This window comes from Coregonus lavaretus, assembly GCF_964263955.1.
Source record: "Coregonus lavaretus genome assembly, chromosome: 4".
NCBI classification, from domain to species: domain Eukaryota; kingdom Metazoa; phylum Chordata; class Actinopteri; order Salmoniformes; family Salmonidae; genus Coregonus; species Coregonus lavaretus.
Genome location: NC_139991.1, coordinates 18,796,843 through 18,820,033, shown reverse-complemented (window position 1 = coordinate 18,820,033; position 23,191 = coordinate 18,796,843). Strand labels below are relative to the sequence as shown.

Sequence of the window (23,191 nt, the reverse complement as noted above, 5' to 3'; positions counted from 1 at the left end):
CTACCAAAAAGAACTTAATGAAACTGGTTACAATTGACGGAGTCACCCATAATTCACCAAATGATATTTTGAAGGAAGAAACAAAGTACTTTAACCATATGTTTTCTTTTCAGTCGCCTCCATCTCCTCTAACTGAAGCTAATTGTAGAGATTTTTTTTCTATTGATAATGTCAAATTAACAGCCACACAGAAAGACTCATGTGAAGGTGAAATTACAGAGGAGGAACTTCTGGATGCAATTAAAGACTTTAAGTCCGGGAAAACTCCAGGGTTGGATGGCATACCAATCGAGGTATACCAAACCTTTTTTGATATACTAAGAGGACCGTTATTAGCATGTTTTAACCACTCCTATGTAAATGGTAGATTATCTGACACTCAAGAAGAAGGTCTGATCTCATTATTACTGAAACCGGATACAAGTGGAAAATATAAAGATCCAGTCCATTTACAAAATTGGAGGCCCCTTACACTTCAGTGCTGTGATGCAAAAATCCTAGCAAAATGTATAGCGCATAGAATTAAAAAGGTATTGTCGGATATTATTCATTCTAATCAGACAGGTTTTTTTACATGGAAGATACATTGGAGATAATATAAGGCAAGTATTGGAAACAATAGAACACTATGGAAAATATGGGAAACCAGGCCTGCTATTCATAGCAGACTTCGAAAAGGCATTTGATAAAGTTCGACTGGGGTTTATATATAAATGCCTGGAGCATTTCAATTTTGGAGAATCTCTTATAAAATGGGTCAAAATCATGTATAGTAACCCTAGGTGTAAAATAGTAAATAATGGCTATTTCTCAGAAAGTTTTAAACTGTCAAGAGGAGTGAAACAAGGTTGTCCACTATCGGCATATCTATTTATTGTGGCCATCGAGATGTTAGCTATTAAAATCAGATCCAATAATAATATCAGAGGATTAGAAATACAGGGCTTAAAAACAAAGGTGTCATTGTACGCAGATGATTCATGTTTTCTTTTAGATCCACAACTAGAATCCCTCCACAGCCTCATAGAGGATCTAGATACATTTTCTAACCTCTCTGGATTAAAACCAAATTATGACAAATGTACTATATTACGTATTGGATCACTAAAAAACACAATTTTTACATTACCATGTAGTTTACCAATAAAATGGTCTGATGGTGATGTGGATATACTCGGAATACATATCCCAAAGGAAATAAATGATCTCACTTCAATAAATTTTAATAGAAAGTTAGCAAAAATAGATAAGATCTTACTACCATGGAAAGGAAAATACCTGTCAATTTGTGCAAAAATCACCCTGATTAACTCTTTAGTATTATCCCAGTTTACCTATTTGCTTATGGTCTTGCCTACGCCTAGCAAACAGTTTTTTAAATTATATGAGAAAAAAATATTAAATTTTATTTGGAACGGCAAGCCAGACAAAATTAAAAGAGCATATTTATATAATGAATATGAATTCGGAGGACAGAAATGATTAAATATTAAAGCATTAGACCTATCACTAAAATCTTCAGTCATCCAAAAGTTATACTTAAATCCAAACTGGTTCTCAAGCAAATTAGTAAGATTGTCTCACCCACTGTTCAAGAAAGGCCGTTTTCCCTTTATTCAGATTACAACCTCTCACTTTCAGTTATTTGAAAAGGAAATAATCTCCCAAATGTCACTATTTCTAAAACAAGCCATAGAAAGTTGGTTGCAATTTCAATTTAATCCTCCAGAAACGACAGAACAAATAATGCAACAAATATTGTGGTTAAATTCAAATATACTAATTGACAAAAAACCTTTATTTTTTGACAGAATGTTTAAAAAAGGTATAATCTTCGTAAATGATATCATCGGTAGGACTGGTGGAGTTATGTCGCACATGCAGCTAACAAAAACATATGGAAATGTCTGCTCTACCCAAAATTACAACCAAATAATTGCAGCCTTACCGCAAAAGTGGAAGAGGAAAGTTGAAGGGGGAGAAAGTAAGGAACTTGTCTGTCGGCCTTGCATTAAAGAACATAATTGGTTAAGGAAAACTGTGATAAATAAAAAAGTATATCAGTTTCACTTAAGGACCAAAGGATTGACAGCTGTCCCATATAGATTGCAAAATAGTTGGGAAGAGATCTTTGACGTACCGATCCCATGGCATAGTGTTTTTGAACTGACACGCAAAACGACACCGGATTCAAAAATTAGAATCTTTCAATTTAAATTATTATATAAAATTCTTGCTACCAATAGAATGTTATTTATATGGGGGATACAATCTTCCCAGCTCTGCAGATTTTGCTGTGAAGAGACAGAATCATTAGATCATTTGTTTTGGTTCTGTCCATTTGTAGCTTGTTTTTGGACACAGGTCCAGGAATGGCTAAAGGATTGCAATATTTACCTGGAACTAACCTTGCAGATAGCATTACTGGGTGATCTGAAGAGTCACAGTCAATCAATCAATAATATAATAATACTTTTAGCAAAAATGTTTATTTTTAATTCACAATCTGTGGAGGCAATGGGAATAGAAAGGTTCAGAACTTTTGTGAAACATCACAGTACGGTTGAAATATATATGGCAAATAGAAATCCTATATGGATGGTGTTAAGAGATAGATGGGAGGTATTGAATAGAGTTGAAGGATGGGACTAATAACAAATAACAACAAATAATAACAAAGATAGCTAATAATGTAAGCATACTGTGTCCATAATAAGTATATAGGTTGTATGTTGGGAGCTTTTGGGAAAGAGCACAGTTAGAAAGATATGGCATTTAGAAGCAAACCGGATGGACATCATGAAAATGATCGGAGAGGTTGAGAGTAGAAGAAGTTCAGGAGCAAAAAAAAAATAATAAAAAAAAAAATATATATATATATATATATATAGAATTATTGTAAAATTAACTCTGTCCATAAGGTGTAGATAGTAAGTATAGACCGGAAGTAGAGGCCTGGGCGTTGTTGTTCACTAATTTACTCCAAGTAGGGAAAGGATGGTGGGGTTGAAAAGTAATAAAGGGGAATATATATATAAAAAATAAAAATAAACATGGGGGATTGGAAGTGATGCAGACAATTACATTGATAGAAGATACAATCTATCTGCAATATTAAGCTGATCCATTCCCCCCCACCAAAAAAATAAAATAAATAATAATAAATAAAAAACTGGGAATGTTTACTAGGGTTAAATATCAGGAATTGTGAAAAACTGAGTTTAAATGTATTTGGCTAAGGTGTATGTAAACTTCCGACTTCAACTGTACCTTGTCCATAATGTAGAGGGCTCTGGGATCGTCATTGGAGAAGTAAGGGAGGAGGAAGATGGCAGCTGTGACAGAGTCCTATAAGGTTTTAGAGAGACCCTTAATTTAAATTAACTGTAGATGATACATGTGATCTGCATAACATTATGATGCAAACCACTACTAATTGTACATACAAAGACACACAAATAACTGAGCAGTTCAGGCATCTGCGCACAATGCAGCTATATTTTTAACATATTCTTATCTCTTTGTTGATTGATATCCATTGAATTGTGTCCATTTTCTCTCTTAGAAAGAATTGTAAAAAGGGACAAAGTGTCAAACAACAGCCATTTGAACAAATATGAAAGATAGATGGTATAATCATAAAACAATATCAATTTAGATCATACAAGAGAGAAACCTTACCTTAAATTGAGATCTTTCAATTTTTCAGTTAAATGCCTGCACCTGCTGTCATCTCAAATTCAAAACCCAAATGTTTCAGTTGGGAAGTTAGGTTCCTGCAAGAACCCCCAAGAACTAAAAAGGTTCCTCGATGAACCCCAGCTCCTATGTGGTTCTTGGCATTTTTCAGTGCCAAGAAACCTAAGGTTCTTCGATTAACTTTGAGGATCTTAGAAGAACCCTTGATGAACCCCACATTTTTAGAGTGTACATTAATTCTAAAAACACCTCAGCCACAGTAGCCCCCAAAACTCTAGTGGTGACCAGTCATTCCAAACGGTGACTAATGACTGTTTCGTCTAAATCAGTGGTTCTCAACTGGTTTTACCTGGGGACACAAAATTGACAATGACAATTGAGTCACGACCCAATATTATGGACTGTTGATGATTACATTTTGTAATATTGTATTGCAGCTGCCTTCTTGGGCAGGCTTCACTTGCTAAATAGACTCAGTCTCAATGGGCTACTATCATGGTATTAAAGAAAGTCATTACACAGACATATTAACTGGAAAAAAACATTTATTATCAATTCAAGAGAATACACCATTTAATTAGGTGACCAGTTCAGGAGTGGGGTGTAATACATGATCAAACTCAGAACATGACATCAAAACCAGTCCAATAGTGTTAATGAACAGTAACACATTCAAGTGTTTAAAATAGAAAAAACAACAATCATTAGGATTTTATAATCATCAATTACCATGTGAAAAGTTTCACAACCTTGAAAAGGTTTTTTAAAGCCTTTTTAAAGGTGTAAGTTTTTAACCAGTTCAATAAAATGTAATATGAATGTCAGAATTAATTACCAATAATAATTAACAATATTAAAGCTGATATACCCCCTAATTAAAAAAAAAAAAAAAAAAAAATATATATATATATATATTAACATACTGAACAATAACTCATTTACCTGTTTATTTATGTAGTGTGTGTGTGTGTGTGTGTGTGTGTGTGTGTGTGTGTGTGTTGCCTATCAGTGGGTAAACTGGGGGTATTTCTTCAGTTTGATAAGTTTATTGAAGTCTGGGGTGATGGTTGACAGGGCAACTCGGAGGTCATGCTGGCTGTCCAGTTTGTATCTGCTTTTAGTTTTCAGCATGGCCACAGCAGAGAAGCCACTTTCACAGAGATAGGTAGTGCTGAACCGTAGCATGATTCTGATTGCATGACAGGCGAGAGCAAAATACTCTCCCGCTACGCTACACCTGAACTGTGGCAGTGTCATTTCCGGGAAGCGCATGCTCAGTCCGCGATCAAATGACAGCTCCACCAGCTGATCCTCTTCGTTGCTTGGCAACATGACGCTTCCCATCTCCACTCGAAAGGGGTCCGGTATCAATCGAAGTTTTATTATTCCAGACGTGTCTGACATAGACCATTAGAATTGCATGGTTAGCCACACCTGTGGATTCATCAAGCTGCAGTGCATAATATTTGCACTGATGCGCCCTGATATCTGGTGCGTTATTGTAGTATCGAGTAAAATGTTGCTAGTCATTGCTGTAACAAAGGAGTCCGCTCATACTGAACCTTGATCATAAGTTTATTCACATCACAAGCTTTCAGCATGAGTTACAGGTGTCAAGATCACCCGGAGAGCAACGTCCCAGATTGCAATGGCTGCTCTAACCTCTTCTTCCTCCAGCCTATACTTATAAAGAATGCAAAAATATGGGTTGCTCCCTCTGCTGTCCAATCACCTGTCTCCCCTGGGGCGTCACCCTGCAAATGGCTATTTTTGAACTAACATAAACATCCCCTCTGGTTCCATTAAGAAAGTCATAATCTTAATACACTACATATCCCCCCTTCGAGACGAACTAAAAGTCTCGAAAACAAACAGAATAGGATTATGACAAGTAACAATTTATCTTATTGAGTATCTTTAACATTAAACCAAAAAACATTCTTCTCTAGAGTGTAAATACCTTTCCATGAAATATGAATAAATGTTTATGAAGTGTGAATACATTACTATGAAATATGAACAAATCTTTATGGAGTGTGAGAGCGAAAAACTGTCTGGCAACCTTCGTTCCAAATCCATCCATCAATCAAGACAGTAAAATTCTCTCACGGTCCCTCTGCCCCAGGCATCCACCTAGGTACTCCCGATGAATTCATAAATCTTTATCAATGCATTTGAAACTATGATGCAATTAAATACACATGTAAGCCCCTGCAAACAAAATACTATCCAAAATGTCCACTCTAAGGCTGGTCAACCCATCGGACCCCACAGTGAATCTCTATCCCTGCCTAGTCTCCCTGTCCCTAAGCATTCCCGAAATAAACAAAAACATCTAAGATTCCCACATGTATCCAATAACATCAAATATCATTCTACAAAAAGTAATACCTAAGAATATGACACAAATTATGTATTACACATGCAAATATGTCTATATTTCATTGCAGACACTGGAATGTAGTCCACTACACTTCATCTCCCCCGTAGTCTCCTCTTCCAATGCATCGTTGATGATGGAATGGGAACATTTCCACACCTTCCCTGTTCCATCTCCACCAGTCATTCTCCTTTCATATTGTCCCTTCATATTGTCCTTGTTTGAGTATTTCAATCTTTACATTTTCCCCCAAACGCTTCTGGAAGAAAAGAAAAGACCAAACAGTATCTTTTGCAAAACAACACTTTCAAATTAAACATCAATATCAACTAAGAATATAAAAATTATATATAAATGATGTATGAATCAATAGAAATGATAGAATAATGAACTAGGATAATGTGATTCATTCATACACTTCACCCCTTTGATTCATAACATCATACTAAAATCACACTAATATTGATTTTTTTTTGAAAAATGATCAAATATTCAAAAAAGATATTTATCATCAATACTCCATCCAGTCCCACTTGTCCCTCTTCATCCAGATCAGGAACAGTCAACAACGGCATCTGAGTGTTGTCTCCAGGCATCACAACTCCAACCTATCTCAATATCATAGCTTTCTCAAAGGTCAGTAACAAATTACAAACATCACACACAGTGCTATCAAAGCTGCTATTAAAATCTGAACCATTACTGCTCCTACTGGGCCTAACTGATCTTGCAACCAAGTCTTCGCTGACCATCCAGCTCCTTCAGATCTACCAAACGCATCCCTTATATATTTCAACGCATCTATAACACTCGTGATATTATCGGAACTATCTGGGATCAAAGTATAACAATTATCCCCCGTCAGATTCATAGCCAAACATAAGCCACCTTGTTTTGCTAAAATATAGTCAAGAGCCATGTCATGTTTCAACAGCGTCAGTCTGTGACTTCTTTGAGTATTTGACAGAAGGTTAAACCCTCTTATTGTTTCATTCGCAAACCCCTGCAAAGTATAGGTAATATTATCAATATGATCTGCCAAAAATGTTACCCCATACCATGGAAAAAGTCCCCCCTTCTCTCTTAGACTTATCCTCCAATGATAGGCTTCAAGACTATGAAATGTCGCCATGTCCCTTTTCACCCTATTTCCAAACCTAGAATCAGATTTATCTGTGTCCGGTGCTACCCCTCTTTTAATGGTAAAAGCCTCATATGGAAGCTTCAACGTTGACATGTAACAACATCCTGTCCATCCATAGGGTAAGAATATATACGCTTTATCACCACAAACCCTACAAATATCTCTAAAATTCCCAATAGTCACATTGTTAGGCAAAAGCTAATCTTTTAACCATCAAAGTCCTGCTCTTCTTACTAACTGGAACATAAAAAGTAACATTATATTTCTCATTACTACCCTTAAGGTCATGCATACCCAAAGTTATCATATAATCATCACAATCTGATATTCCCATAAACATACCCCTTACATCATATGTTTTATTAGAACAAAAACAACTTTTAGTCCTCAATGGTTTCACCTCCAATGCTTCAGGGTTCGCTGTTACCTGATTTTCCTTCCCATCTAACAAATTCACATAGGGTAATTCATTTAACCAAGAACACTTAAACCTAGGCTTAAACAAATGTTTTGACAACGACATTATTTTATCTGTTACTGATTGTTGCTGATACAACAGCCATGACAAAGCATAAGATTGACACATACTTGATAGAGGTCGAGCGACCGTCTCTAAAATGTTTGGTGCTGGAATTCTCAACAGACATGGACCCTCAATATTCCTCACTGATCTTACAGAATGAGCTAGCTGCTGGAACCAAAGATTCCTACCTGCCCATCCATTTTTAATTTTCACAACAGAAGAATCAAACCACATGCCTTCCATTTAGTTTCTCTCTTCCCTAACGAGCGGTACTGATCAGATACCTCTCCTTGTCTGTCATTAAAATCAAAGACCTCATCCTGTACCTCCATGATAGTATCCTTCACTATTTCAGATGAATCTATATTGTTCTCTACCACTATCTGCTCTCCTATTTTAACCCTATCCTTACTATCATTGACAGCACTCTCTATCCGTACCATTTCAGAAAAGTTGTTGTTTGTGTCTGTGTCATACTTCCTACATTTGCTATTGCCGTCGTACCATTAATCCCTTTCAAAGTTACCATTAAAGTAGTTGATTTAGTTGATGTATTAACACCCTTAACTACTTCTAGTGGGAAAGCTACCGATATCCTCTGTGTATTATTTACTGTTGGAGTGACTACTGTAATATACTTCTCCTGAACTCCTTCGGTGACTGTGGAAGCTTCAACAGATTTCAAATATTCCATTATAAGCGTCACTTTACGAATTACATAGCCTTTTAACCAATAATTCTTAACCGGAACAAATTTTAATGCTTGCACTGGATAAGTACACATATATTCTCCCTGATCTTTCTCTGTAACATTACGCAAACTAAATGAACAATCACTCATAACCCTCTTCCACTTCATATCGTTGTACAAACTATACCTCCTTTGACTAGGTGCAACAGCTTCTACTTCTGGTCCTGATAACAATACTTCTTCTCCATAATTATCTCTCCATGTGGGAGGAACGTCCCCATCCTAACCCTAATAACAGTCTTTTCCCCCTAAAATTGGTGCTGGAGCTATTGGTTCCCTTATAATCAAATGCGATATATTTATGGCTTTAATAACTATCAATGTTGAAAGAGTTAAATTGCTTCTCACTGTTGTTTTAATATGCTGAAGTGTTAATGTCATTGTTGTTACTTCACCTATTTTCCCTAAGACTTTTAACTCCTTACTTGTATTTCCCTCTATCACCACTAGTGTCACTTTTATTTTTACTCTCAGTCCTACCTCTAATCCCTGACTTTCAAACTTTTGATTATAAAAAATACACCCACAATTACCTTGATCTTCCTGCTGGGAACTGTAAGTATAGATACTCAATCACCCTCAATCTTCTCTTATCATTCAGCAACGCATACTTTCTCAATGCATCTGCTCCTAACAGATCTAAACTCCTACCATATCTATTTTCCCACTAAACTCTAAAATGTCCTTCACCACTGTTCTCTCTCTCTTACTACTAACTAACATTGAAACTTAGCTTACTGTCTTAGAGTTCCTTCAACCCTAGTTCTCCTAACTTTTTTAATCTAATCTTTTCTCCTAACCTTTAAAAACCTTTTCCACTGATTTATTCACAAAATCCCTTTACCACCAATTTTTAGAATATGTGATTGGGAAGTCCCCACCTGCTTCTGACTTCTTTACACACAGACTTGGCAAACGACTAAACATCCTTTAGCCTAGTTTGAAATCCCTTGGTGTAGGAATGTAACCAAGAATAACAGTCACCCCTTTTAACTTTATTCTTCAGACAGATTGCCTAATAGGCAGTCTAATAGATTATCATCCTTCCTATGATATTATCTTTTCAAGCAAATATGATTCCCAAAAACCCTATTCTTTTTAAAATCTTCTACCAGACAGCCGTCTAGTGTACATCTTATTGTACAGTTCAATTTACACCATGCATCTCTTCCCAACAATGCAATAGGTATATGTTCTAATATTAGTATGTCTATTTTAATTTCTCTTTGATTTTTATAGAAGAGCTCAATTGGTTCCTTAAGAGTAATCAGCTGTTTTACTACCTCAAATCCCTATCCTAATTAGTTAATTTTACATAGTGAGATGTTTAACCTCTTTAGGCTGAACACAGATAAAAGCTTTTCCACTATTCACCTCTCCTAGTCCTTTGTTTTTACTTCAATTGTTAGATATTTTCTCTTCTTCTCTAATCGATGCTATCAGCTGACACCCCCCTTCGTATCTTCTAGGCACTCTAGAATCCTTGAAGTGTTCACCTAGAGAACAGGTGATCTTCACTTGCTCCTTTATCTTCCTCAGAAATTTCCTCTGTTGTTTCCTCCTGGCGCATTGCACTCACAGGTAAAGTAACCAACCTGTCCACAATTATAACACTCTTCTGAAAGTTGCTGGAAGTGTGGCTGAAATCTTCCTCCTCCTTCTAAGCCTTCTCGTCCTCTTCCTCTCCAATTCTGTGTCTGTCCAGAAACTGTCTGTGGATATGAAACAACTGGTACCCCCAATGGTGGCTGGTACAATTGCATTTGACCTTGTTCAGTTGAAGCTGTAGCAGTGATTGTTGATTTGGTTCACTCTGATTCTTCATAACCAAAGCTTCTCTTCTCCTTCTTCTTCTCCACCAGTTGTAAGTTGTATTTGATTGAGTTTTCTGAGAGTTTCTTGATCCTGTTCTTTCTTGTTGTTGACATATCAGGATTCTTCAACAGCTTATATTCTAAGTTCTGTCCCCGAAATATCATCTTCCATCATCTTCTTACTAGTGGCCTTTTCCCTTGGCCTCACTGTATTCTTCTCTTAGTTTCCAGACATCTCGGTTTTTCTTACTTCTGGAGTTTTGGATTCATCTTTCTGGTCGTTTCTGCTTGTCCTCTATCTATTATTCGTTCATCTTCATCTCTGATGCAATAATCACCCTCCTGGATGATCACTGGAAGCTGAGGATAAACATCCCTAAGCTCTACTTCCTTCTCATAAGGTGGGGGTCTTTTTGCTGAATCCGTATGTGAGAAAGGTGTACTAACTTCTGCCATTAGTTTTTCTGTCGCCTTCTCTTCCTTTAGCCTTTTCTCTATACCTTTGTTTATCTTATCGCTGGAATCTTTTATCAGTTTTTGTTTGAGAATGAAGGGCAACTTTTGTTTCATTTGCCGGATAACCTAGCAATACTTTAGTTAAAGGATTACTATTTTGTACTATATCAACAGGTGTAATTACCTTCATAGCCTTGCTGTCCTTTCTCCCCATTGTAACAACCCTTTTATATTCCTTTATTGTGAATTATTTTATTTTAGACTATATAGCCTATGGCTTCCCCCCTTTAATTATTAATATAAACCAATCAACAAAAATATGAATATTAAAAAAATTCAATAAAAATTTTTATTCATTTTTTTTTATTAAAAAAAAAAAATCAATTAAAAAATCAATTAAATTATGAATAATTAAAACCAATTTTTTATTTCTATATCCTATCTTACCAATTAGTGGCTATCTTACCACAACCCATCAGGAAAGTAAATGCAAGTAGTCAACTTCACAGCAATCCTAAAACAAAGCCCTCTAACCCTACAATCACTACAATACCCATAAACCCCCTTGCTCTATAAGCACCTAATTATCTTAATTTTACAGAATAATGTCAGTACTCGATTTCCAACACAACCCTAATCAAACCCCAGTGATGCACAGAAACTCCAAAATGCAATTTTTAATGAATCAGTATTTGCCAAGCCTCTGTGAAATTGTCATAACATCAAATATCCTGTAGGGGAAGATTTTGTAAACAGAACAGCACCAAAGAAACCTTTTGACTCGATCCTCTGTCGCGTCACGTGATGTACACGCCAGCACCTCCCTTTCTTTCTCTCTCTGTCCTCTCGTCCCATCGTTCCTCTCATATGACAAAAGAACAGAGACACAGAAAAAGATTTTAGTAGTTTATTCAATCACTGAGTTACTTCCAGCATTCAATATTCCTTCGTTCACATTCGCTCTAAGAATCAACTCAGGAATAAATATAGATAGCTCAATAACATTTTTATTTTATTTTAATCCGTCATTTTTTTTATTTTTTTTAATTAGTCAACATATATCTCTCTCATTTATCAATTCAATAGGTCACAAAACCAGTTTCATCTTTAACCAACAGCCGCTTTAACAACTAGAAGATTTCATTCATTTTCAAATATTTTCTCTTTGTTCCCTCTCGCCTGTTTCTCTGTCTCCCCCTGCAGCACAGTCTAACAGAAATATGACCAATTTACCCAAAATTCCCCTTGTTATAGTTTTAGTAAACAACGTGTTGTAGTTTAGTACCGTAAAACAAACGTGTCATAATCTAGTGCCGTCAACTCCCCCGTTTTGTAGTATAGTGTCGTAAAATTAAATGCATGCGCAAATACATTTAACGATACGATTTCCAGACAATAGAACGTTAGCATTTTGCCACAGCCCCTCTCTTTTACCCTTTATAGTCAAACAATAACACTTAACAGTTCACAAGACACCAGGCACCAAGCCCAAGCTAACTAAACACATTTCTGATGGCTCGTCCCATTCCTATGGACCACCAAGGAAGAAATATTAATCATAACCCGCATCCAAAATTGGCATGTAGCATGATTAGCATTAGCATTTAGCATTAGCATGTAGCATGAAGCATAATTAGCAGGCCACGTTAGCATTTCTCCCTCCGCTGTACCGTAAAATACCATTTGTTAGCTAAATTTATGCTACCACGAGATCTGTGGAATCGACACGAGAGATTACATCAAACAAGCCGTTCGTCAACCGCCAGCTGAGGGGCAATATACATCATCAATATACCACGGTCTCCAGCCCATCGGACTCACCTAAAACGCATCTAACGCGTTTTCAGGATTTTCTGGCCCACCTTTATAGGTCGCCTGTCTACCAGGGCTTTTCCCATGATTTACAGCGGCTCTAAGTTACATACACATCTGCCTAGGCAGTCCTTATTCCTCTCTCAATCGATTGTTCTTGAACTGTTATTCAAGCAAAATCTCTCTATAGACACTCTATAGGCTCTCTCTCCCCCCTTTTGCGCTGTCTACCAGTGCAACCAAATTTATAATGATTAGCCAGACCCCCAGTTCTCAGCAATAAAGCAACATTAAGCACACATTGTTCCTTTACACGGTACATCTCCCCAGCGCACATACCCAGAAGCAGACGAAGTAAACACACACACAAGACCGTGAGAAATCTCACCTTATGCCGGCGCCTTGAGCGAGAGTCACGTCGTTGCTCATGAATAAAACACTGAAGAGACGCAGACCGTCCCTTTTCGTGACGCCATTCTGTAGTATCGAGTAAAATGTTGCTAGTCATTGCTGTAACAAAGGAGTCCGCTCATACTGAACCTTGATCGTAAGTTTATTCACATCACAAGCTTTCAGCATGAGTTACAGGTGTCAAGATCACCCGGAGAGCAACGTCCCAGATTGCAATGGCTGCTCTAACCTCTTCTTCCTCCAGCCTATACTTATAAAGAATGCAAAAATATGGGTTGCTCCCTCTGCTGTCCAATCACCTGTCTCCCCTGGGGCGTCACCCTACAAATGGCTATTTTTGAACTAACATAAACATCCCCTCTGGTTCCATTAAGAAAGTCATAATCTTAATACACTACATTATGTCCTCAGACATGTCATGGATTCTCCTCCTCATGGTGTCATTGGATAGGGGTATGGTTTTAAGTTTGTTGGCGACTGACTCTCCCAAGATTTCAGTGCACATATCAATCACAGCAGGGAGTATGTGATCCTCTGTGCTGGAGTGGGCTTTTTTGCACTTAGCAATGCGCTAGGCCACAAGGTATGATGCCGAATGGCCTTTTCTTGTACCGTGCATACGTTCTTCAATGAATCTTGTGAGGCCTCCAGATATTGACATTTTCTTTTTTTTAAAGTCAGCTGTCTTATCTTTGTGGCTTGGATTCTTGGTGTCCAGGTGCCTTTTCATTTTGGAGGGTTTCATGCTCTCATTAGCTAACAGCTCGTTGCATAGGACGCACTGCGGTCTACACTCACCCTGTCTGTCTTCTGTATATGTAAAACCATATTTGAAGTCGAGGGTCGTATTTTCTCTTCTTGACAGGGACAGGGTTCTCTGCCTTGTTGTTGACATTGGAAGCAGCAGTATATGAAGAGGGAGCTGCACGTTTAAAAAAATCCTCCATGATTTTACTCTTACAGCTGAGTTAATGACATTTAACTATCTACATGTGCAATGCCTCCAGAACACATCTGCATTGTTAGCTGTCAATCAAGCTAGCTGTCAGAAGAAGATCTGTATTATCTGATTGGACGTGTCACATTTAAAACAAAACAATGTTGCAGAATGACATTTTTTATTGGATCAGTGTGTGTGTGGAGCAAGAACATTATTGTATTGGTCAGTGAGTGTGCAGCGCGAAAACCCTCTGAGTCCGAACGTAGCTAGCCATTTCATCACTGCGGATGCGCTACAGGTGTAAAGTCAGCAACAATAAGCAGTGCAACGCACGCACGCCTGTGTGTAGCGGTGACGTTATGTAAAGTCAGCAGCAATACGTGGTGCGGCGGTATCCTTTCAAAATAAAAATGTAGGTGCGGCTGTTACTTTTCAAAATAATATATATATATTTTTTTATATATATTGTTGCCGGGAAATACGACTTCATTGCGTAACAGTTGGCAAATAATTAGTAGGAAACAACTTTGTCATTATTATGATGTCGTCAAATTTGTCCTTCAATGTACACAGAGGGCTAATGTCAACAGTATGCATGTCAGTCTTTCTTGGCTCAAAGTAGAGGAGAGATTGACTGCATCAATTCTTGTTTTTGTGAGAATTATTATTGTGTTAAATTCCAAATTGTCTGTATAATCAACTTACATATAGCTCTGACAGGCATAATTACCCCACCAGGGGTCTCTTCACAGTCCCCAAATCCAGAACGAATTCAAGGTAACACACAGTATTATATAGAGACATGATCACATGGAATTCCCTTCCATCTCAACATTTGCTTAAAAAAAACAATAAAACAATAAAACAACACCTCACAGCACAAAGTGTTCTTATTTTTTTCTTGTTTTCTTATACTCATAATTGTGTAGTTCAGTCCTTGAGCTGTTCTTGTCTATTGATGTTCTGTATTATGTCATGTTTTGTGTGGACCCCAGGAAGAGATAATGGGGATCCTAATAAAATACCAACAAATACCAAATACCAAATTTACTTTAGACAGATGGCAAAGTTGCCAGTAGTTAGCAGTTCGTAAAAAATACCTAGCAATTCTAGAGTTAGCTAGCTAAAATCCGATGCTCTCCCCTCAATCTTAGCTAGCTAGCTAACGTAATACTACATATAAGGTTAATCTGACGACATCACAATGATGACAAAAGGTTTTCCTACTAACCATTTGCCTCCTTTAGAAATTGCAATGTATTCCCAAGCCACTATAATGCACTTCTTCATCAGTGCCAATTGACAATACATTGAGTGGAACGTTCAGTCGGGAGTCAGGCTTAAACGTTCAAAACAATATTGTGATGAAATGTGTAAACCAGGAATATGAATACCCAACTTCATGCTAATGTAAATGCAGGGTGTGCTCCATTTTATCAAATAAAAAGTATTGTGAGAAAATAGAAAGGCAAGTGAGGTAAACAAGCTTGGTCTTCAGATAAGGAGATGTCAGGGAAGTAAACATTTGAATTTCCAAATGTGATGACCGAGATTATGAACGCTTATTTGAAGAGGGGAAATGTCTGTTCATAGTAAACATGTTGTTAATCTTATTAGCATATTGACTAGTCTGGTACTTTTCATTTGGTTGTATAAAGTTGTATCAAAACTGCCTTGGAATAGTTAAATCTCATCTTCGCATACCACAAACCACATTACATTGCATTCGGAAAGTATTCAGACCCCTTGACTTTTCCACATTTTGTTACATTACAGCCTTATTCTACAATGGATTTAATAGTTTTTTTTCCTACACACAATACCCCAAAATGAAAAAAATGAAATATCACATTTACAGTGGCTTGCGAAAGTATTCACCCCCCTTGGCATTTTTCCTATTTTGTTGCCTTACAACCTGGAATTAAAATAGATTTTTGGGGGGTTTGTATCATTTGATTTACACAACATGCCTACCACTTTGAAGATGCAAAATATTTTTTATTGTGAAACAAACAGAAAATAAGACAAAATTAGCTTGGCACATTTAGCCACTGGGATTTTTACCCATTCTTCAAGGCAAAACTGCTCCAGCTCCTTCAAGTTGGATGGGTTCCGCTGGTGTACAGCAATCTTTAAGTCATACCACAGATTCTCAATTGGATTGAGGTCTGGGCTTTGACTAGGCCATTCCAAGACATTTCAATGTTTCCCCTTAAACCACTCAAGTGTTGCTTTTTGGCGAACACCAAACGTGTTTGCTTATTTTTTTCTTTAAGCAATTGCTTTTTTCTGGCCACTCTTCCGTAAAGCCCAGCTCTGTGGAGTGTACGGCTTAAAGTGGTCCTATGGACATATACTCTAATCTCCGCTGTGGAGCTTTGCAGCTCCTTCAGGGTTATCTTTGGTCTCTTTGTGGCCTCTCTGATTAATGCCGTCCTTGCCTGGTCCGTGAGTTTTGGTGGGCGGCCCTCTCTTGGCAGGTTTGTTGTGGTGCCATATTCTTTAAATTTTTTAATAATGGTGGGATGTTCAAAGTTTCAGATATTTTTTTATAACCCAACCCTGATCTGTACTTCTCCACAACTTTGTCCCTGACCTGTTTGGAGAGCTCCTTGGTCTTCATGGTGCCGCTTGCTTGGGGGTGCCCCTTGCTTAGTGGTGTTGCAGACTCTGGGGCCTTTCAGAACAGGTGTATATATACGGAGATCATGTGACAAATCATGTGACACTTAGATTGCACACAGGTGGACTTTATTGAACTAATTATGTGACTTCTGAAGGTGATTGGTTGCACCATATCTTATTTAGGGGCTTCATAGCAAAGGGGGTGAATACATATGCATGCACCACTTTTACGTTATTTATTTTTTAGAAATCTTTGAAACAAGTTATTTTTTTCATTTCACTTCAGCAATTTTGACAATTTTGTGTATGTCCATTACATGAATTCCAAATAAAAATCCATTTAAATTACAGGTTGTAATGCAACAAAATAGGAAAAACGCGAAGGGGGATGAATACTTTTTTTAAGGCACTGTACATAAGTATTCAGACCCTTTACTCAGTACTTTGTTGAAGCACCTTTGCCAGCGATTACAGCCTCGAGTCTTCTTGGGTATGACGCTACAAGCTTGGCACACCTGTATTTGGGGAGTTTCTCCCATTCTTCTCTGCAGATCCTCTCAAGCTCTGTCAGGTTGGATGGGGAGCGTCGCTGCACAGCTATTTTAATTTCTCTCCATTGATGTTTGATTGGGTTCAAGTCCGGGCTCTGGCTGGGCCACTCAAGGACATTCAGAGACTTGTCCCGAAGCCACTCCTGTGTTGTCTTGGCTGTGTGCTTAGGATCGTTGTCCTGTTGGAAGGTGAACCTTCACCCCAATATGAGGTCCTGAGCTCTATGGAGTAAGTTTTCATCAAGGATCTCTCTGTACTTTGCTCCGTTCATCTTTCCCTCGATCCTGACTAGTCTCCCAGTCCCTGCCGCTGAAAAACATCCCCACATCATGATGCTGCCACCACCATGCTTCACCGTAGGGATGGTGCCAGGTTTCCTCCAGACGTGACGCTTGGCATTCAGGCCAAAGAGTTAAATCTTGGTTTCATCAGACCAGAGAATCTTGTTTCTCATGGTCTGAGAGTCTTTAGGTGCCTTTTGGCAAACTCCAAGTGAGCTGTCATGTGCCTTTTACTGAGGAGTGGCTTCTGTTTGGCCACTCTACCATAAATACATGATTGGTGGAGTGCTGCAGAGATGGTTGTCCTTCTGGAAGGCTCTCCCATCTCCACAGAGGAACTCTGGAGCTCTGTCAGAGTGACCATCGGGTTCCTGGTCACATCCCTGACCAAGGCCCTCAGTTTGGCCGGGTGGCCAGCTCTAGGAAGAGTCTTGATGGTTCCAAACTTCTTCCATTTAAGAATGATGGAGGCCACTGTGTTCTTGGGGACCTTCAATGCTGCAGAAATGTTTTGGTACCCTTGTTTTGGTACCCTTGTTTTGGTACAATCCTGTCTCTGAGATCTACGGACAATTCCTTCGACCTCATGGTTTGGTTTTGGTTCTGACATGCACTGTCAACTGTGGGATCTTATATAGACACTTGTGTGCCTTTCCAAATCATGTCCAATCAATTGAATTTACCACAGGTGGACTCCAATCAAGTTGTAGTAACATCTCAAGGATGATCAATGGAAACAGGATTTACCTGAGCTCAATTTCAATTCTCATAGCAAAGGGTCTGAATAGTTATGTAAATAAGGTATTTCTGTTTTTTGTTTGTATAGATTGGTAAACATTTCTAAAAACCTGTTTTCGCTTTGTCATTACGGGGTATTGTGTGTAGATTGATGAGGATTTTTATTTATTTAATACATTTTAGAATAAGGCTATAATGTAACAAAATGTGGAAATAGTCAAGGGGTCTGAATACTTTCCGAATGCAGTCTATGCCCAAGGAGACAGTGGTTTTATGGTAATCAGGTTTCCAAGGGTAACACAAACAATCCATAGTCCTCTTTGCTTTATCTTTTCGTTGCATTTTTATCAAAAAAAGTTTAAGAAATAATGAGTACAACCTGGATGCTGGATCCAAGGCATAAGGAAAGTATTTATCCTCACTGAATTGAAACAATACATTAGCAGAACTAACACAGCCTGTAACTGCATTTCAGCCATAATGCTTTTCCTCTTACAGGGGTTGGTTAATGTAATTCAATCAGGGATTCAGGGAGAGCATAATTTAATAAATCGTGTTGGTAAAATGTTTTACATACAGTGCCTTCAGAAAGTATTCACACCCCTTGACTTTTTACACATTTTGTTATGTTACAAAGTGGGATAAAAATGTATTTAATTGTTCATTTTGTCAACGATCCACACCCAATACACTGTAATGTCATAGTGGAAGAAACATTTGAAGATTATATTTTTTAAATGCTAAATTAAACACTAATTCAACCACCTGATTCAATACATATTAGAATCCCCCTTGGGAGCAATGACAGCTGGATTGTACAGTATTCTTTAAATAATTCTCCAAGCTCTGTCAAGTTGATTGTTGATCATTGCTAGACTGCCATTTTCAAGTCTTGCCATAGATTGTCAAGCCAATTTAAGTCAAAACTGTAACTAGGCCACTCAGAAAAATTATATGTCGTCTTGGTAAGCAACTCCAGTGTATATTTGGCCTTGTGTTTTAGGTTATTGTCCTGCTGAAAGGTGAATTTGTCTCCCAGTGTCTGGTGGAAAGCAGACTGAAACAGGTTTCCTCTAGGATTTTGCCGGTGTTTAGCTCTATTCCATTTATTTGTATCCTAAATAACTCCCTAGTCCTTGCCGATGACAAGCATACCCATAACATGATGGAGCCACCACCATGCTTGAAAATATGAAGAGTGGTACCCAGTGATGTGTTGTTGGATTTGCCCCAAACAAAATGCTTTGCATTCAGGACAAAAGTTCATTTCTTTACCACATTTTTTGCAGTATTACTTTAGTGCCTTATTGCAAATAGGATGCATGTTTTGGAATATTTGTATTCTGTACAGGCTTCCTTCTTTTCACTTTGTCGTTTAGGTTTGTATTGTGGAGTAAACTACACTGAACAAAAATATAAATGCAAAATGCAACAATTTCTTATTTAGGCTTGCCATAACAAAGAGGTTGAATATTGACTCAAGACATTTCAGCTTTTCAATTTTAATTAATGTGTTTAAAAAAATCTAAAAACAAAATTCCACTTTTACGTTATGGGGTATTGTGTGTAGATCAGTGACACAAAATCTCAATTTAATCCATTTTAAATTAAGGCTATAACAGAACAAAATGTGGAAAAAGTCAAGAAGGGGTGTGAATACTTTCTGAAGGCACTGTATCACTTGCGTGGTAATGACATGAAACGACAATGAAATACTGATACACTTTACACTTTTCATTTGACTGACATTGTTAATTATTAGTTTCACTAATTGGTTCAACATGATTAAATAGATGGAAAACTTTTACTGAATTGCAATAAAACCTGTTATTTTCACACATGGTAATTGCAGTGATTGTGGTAGCGTAATTACATGGCTGGGAAATATTACTGTCTATTGGGTTGAGACTACTCATGTAAAAGGGTGCTTGCTCTATATGCTTTTGTACATTTATTTTTAAACACACATTTTGCCCTCAATTATAGGAAGAATGGTCCTTTATTTGGTAGATGTAGATGTACTGTATATGGTTTTTAGATGTTCAATAACTCTCAACAACATTTCAACTTACTGTCCACTAACCCTAACCTTAATTCTTATCCTAACCCTTATTCTAAACCTATCCCTAACCCTAACTGTAACCTTAGGAAGGATTTGCTTATCAACAGATACTTTGTTGATAGTATGACCATCTGTAGATCATCTATATGGTACTGTCCAAATAAAGTGTGACCGGAATAATATTTTGCAATACATAAATATATAATCCCAGACAACATTTATTGCACCATATATTAGAATTGCACCAATATTAGAATGTTGTATTTGCAATGTATTTCCCTCCTCTTTTTCATGTATTTTTTGTGATACATTTATTTTTGTTTTCAAAGGCTTGGCCTCAGATGCAGTGCAGAACAAGAAGAGGAGTGAGGCATGGGGTGCCATCCTGGGCACAGGAGTGGCAGTGTGCTTCGTGGCGATGGTGGTCTATGTCATCCTGAGAAGGAGAGGCCGATGGAATTTCACACACAGGAAGCTTGTTGAGGAATTCCCCTCAGACCCAGGTAGGCAGTTTCCTTGGAGATATTTCCCTTTTAGGATTTACTGGCATATTTTCTACCTGATAGGACTGAATAAATTATAGTAAAGTACCTGTTATCATAAATCAGCCATGCAAAATTTCACATCTCTGTTTCTCACTCCTAGTTCCACGACTGGACAACAGTGAGCCTTTGGACTTGAAATATGATGGTTCAGCTTACTACAATCCTGGACTCCAAATGGACAACATCCAAATGGCCAACTTTCCACGAGGACATCAAAATTGAAAAGGACTCCAAGACTAACCTTAAACACTTTAAAGAAGACTTTCATATACAAAATACTTATTGAGACACGACATACGCATTAACGTGCATAAATCTCTATAGCAGAATGTTAAGTCATGGATTTACTGCACCCTAATGCATTGGTTATGTGGGCTTAGAGCCAAATTAGGGGTGTACTTTTTTGTAAACTTTGGGAATTTGGAAATGTGTTAGGAATGTATTAATTATTATTTTGGAAAATTAGAATTATTTGTACACACCTGATTTAAGGTTATGTTGTGTTTTTATTTCCAAAATTACAATGGTTTCGAAGGAAAGTTTAGAAATTTGCCGGCAATATTCCCATTCTTTGTTACCCCTAAAACGAATACCAACTCTACGTAATTTAGACGTCCACATAGTTCTTGCATGGATCTCAAGTTTGGATTCTAGACACTTCAATACAGTTTATTATAGAAGTAGCAAAAGGCAAAATTAAGACTTGATTGTCTGCTATATTTCCAAGATGGTTTGACAAAGGGAACAAAAAATGTCTTAGACATGAAGACCTGCACTCAAATAAGGTTATTTCTGTACCTTATTCTAAATTACAATTAAGCCACAGGGCAACTCAATATAAACATTAACATACTGTAGTATCAATTTTTTTAATCAACCCAAATGAGAAGTTATTATACTGTACCTCTGTTTATTACATCCTCACTCAAGGCGCTTATATGTAAAGAGAAATTGCCACTGCCATTATCTTTAATGGCTGACTAGTAAAGCCAGGACAAGGAAATGGTCCAATTCACACACTTATCAACAGAACATCCCTGGTACTCACTAAACACAAATGCTTGGTTTGTAAATTATGTCTGAGGGTTGGAGTGTGCCCTTCGCTATCTGTAAATAAAATAAAAATAGAAATGTGCCATCTGGTTTGCTTAATATAAGGAATATGAAATGATTTAAACTTTGGGAGGGATCCAGGGCCGGCCCACTCATTAGGCAGGATAAGGCAGCAGCCTATGGCGGCAGATTAACAAGGGCGGCATTTTCTGAGCTAAACTGACCAAGACACACCTCCAACAACACATACAACCTTATATATACACTGAACAAAAATATAAACGCAACAATTTCAACTATTTTACTGAGTTACAGTTCATATAAGGAAATCAGTCAATTGAAATAAATTAATTAGGCCATAATCTATGGATTTCACATGACTGAGCAGGGGTGCAGCCAATCAGAATGAGTTTTTCCCCACAAAAGGTGTTTATTACAGAAATACTCCTCAGTTTCATAAATTGTCCGGGTGGCTGGTCTCAGATGATCACGCAGCTGAAGAAGCCAGATGTGGAGATCCTGGGCTGGTGTGGTTACACGTGGTCTGCGGTTGTACTGCCAAATTCTCTCAAATGACGTTGGAGGTGGAGGTGGCTTATGGTAGAGAAATTAACATTAAATTCTCTGGCAACAGCTCTGGTGGACATTCCTGTAGTCAGCATGCCAATTGCACGCTCCCTAAAAACTTGAGACATCTGTGGATTTGTGTTGTGTGACAAAACTGCACGTTTTAGAGTGGCAGTATATTGTCCCCAGCACAAGGTGCACCTGTGTAATGATCATGCTGTTTAATCAGCTTCTTGATATGCCACACCTCTCAAAATTGGAGAGAAATAAGCTTTTTGTGCATATGGAAAATGTATGGGATCTTTTATTTCAGCTAATGAAACATGGGACCAACACTTTACAATTTCTCTCAACCAGTGCCGCCCTGTGATAAGCAGTGCCCACTTTGTCAAAGGCAGGGGCACACAATATTTCACTTTTCCATTCCCAGTGCACCTCTCCAGGGTGCTGTTGGAGAGATGCATTGCTGCTGCGCTCCACCAATGTTCCGTCCAAAAAATCATCGAACATAAATCATGTAACAGATATAGCCTATGGTAGAAAGAGGATGTTGCCTTTTCTGTAGCCTACAGGCTGGAGATAAAATGTATGACAATGTAATGAGACGGACACTTTTTACATCTTGCAGGTTTGTCATATCAAGTAGCCTAACCTAAATGTATTTTTTTTGGTGCAGTCTGGACCAGCCTTGATTTCCACATCAATGGATGTTGGTTTTTGGTCTGGTCCAGACCAAATCTGAACCAATCATAGACGTCTATGTTTGGTTCAGACTTTGTCCGGTATGGACCAGCCTTGATTTGGCCCAAACATAGACGTCTATATTTGGTTCAGATTT

The 23,191-nt window shown here is 37.7% G+C and overlaps 1 protein-coding gene across 1 annotated transcript in view; it reads left to right on the top strand.

Annotated features, from left to right (window-relative positions):
- Positions 1-22,415, top strand: part of LOC311127563 (uncharacterized protein) — a 40,673-nt gene extending 18,258 nt beyond the window's left edge. The window contains exons 3-4 of the mRNA XM_084159378.1: positions 20,518-20,691; positions 20,834-22,415. Coding sequence (XP_084015504.1) covers positions 20,518-20,691; positions 20,834-20,955 — 296 coding nt within the window. The 3' untranslated portion in view covers positions 20,956-22,415. The remainder of the gene's footprint in view (positions 1-20,517; positions 20,692-20,833) is intronic.
- Positions 22,416-23,191: the final 776 nt, after the last annotated feature.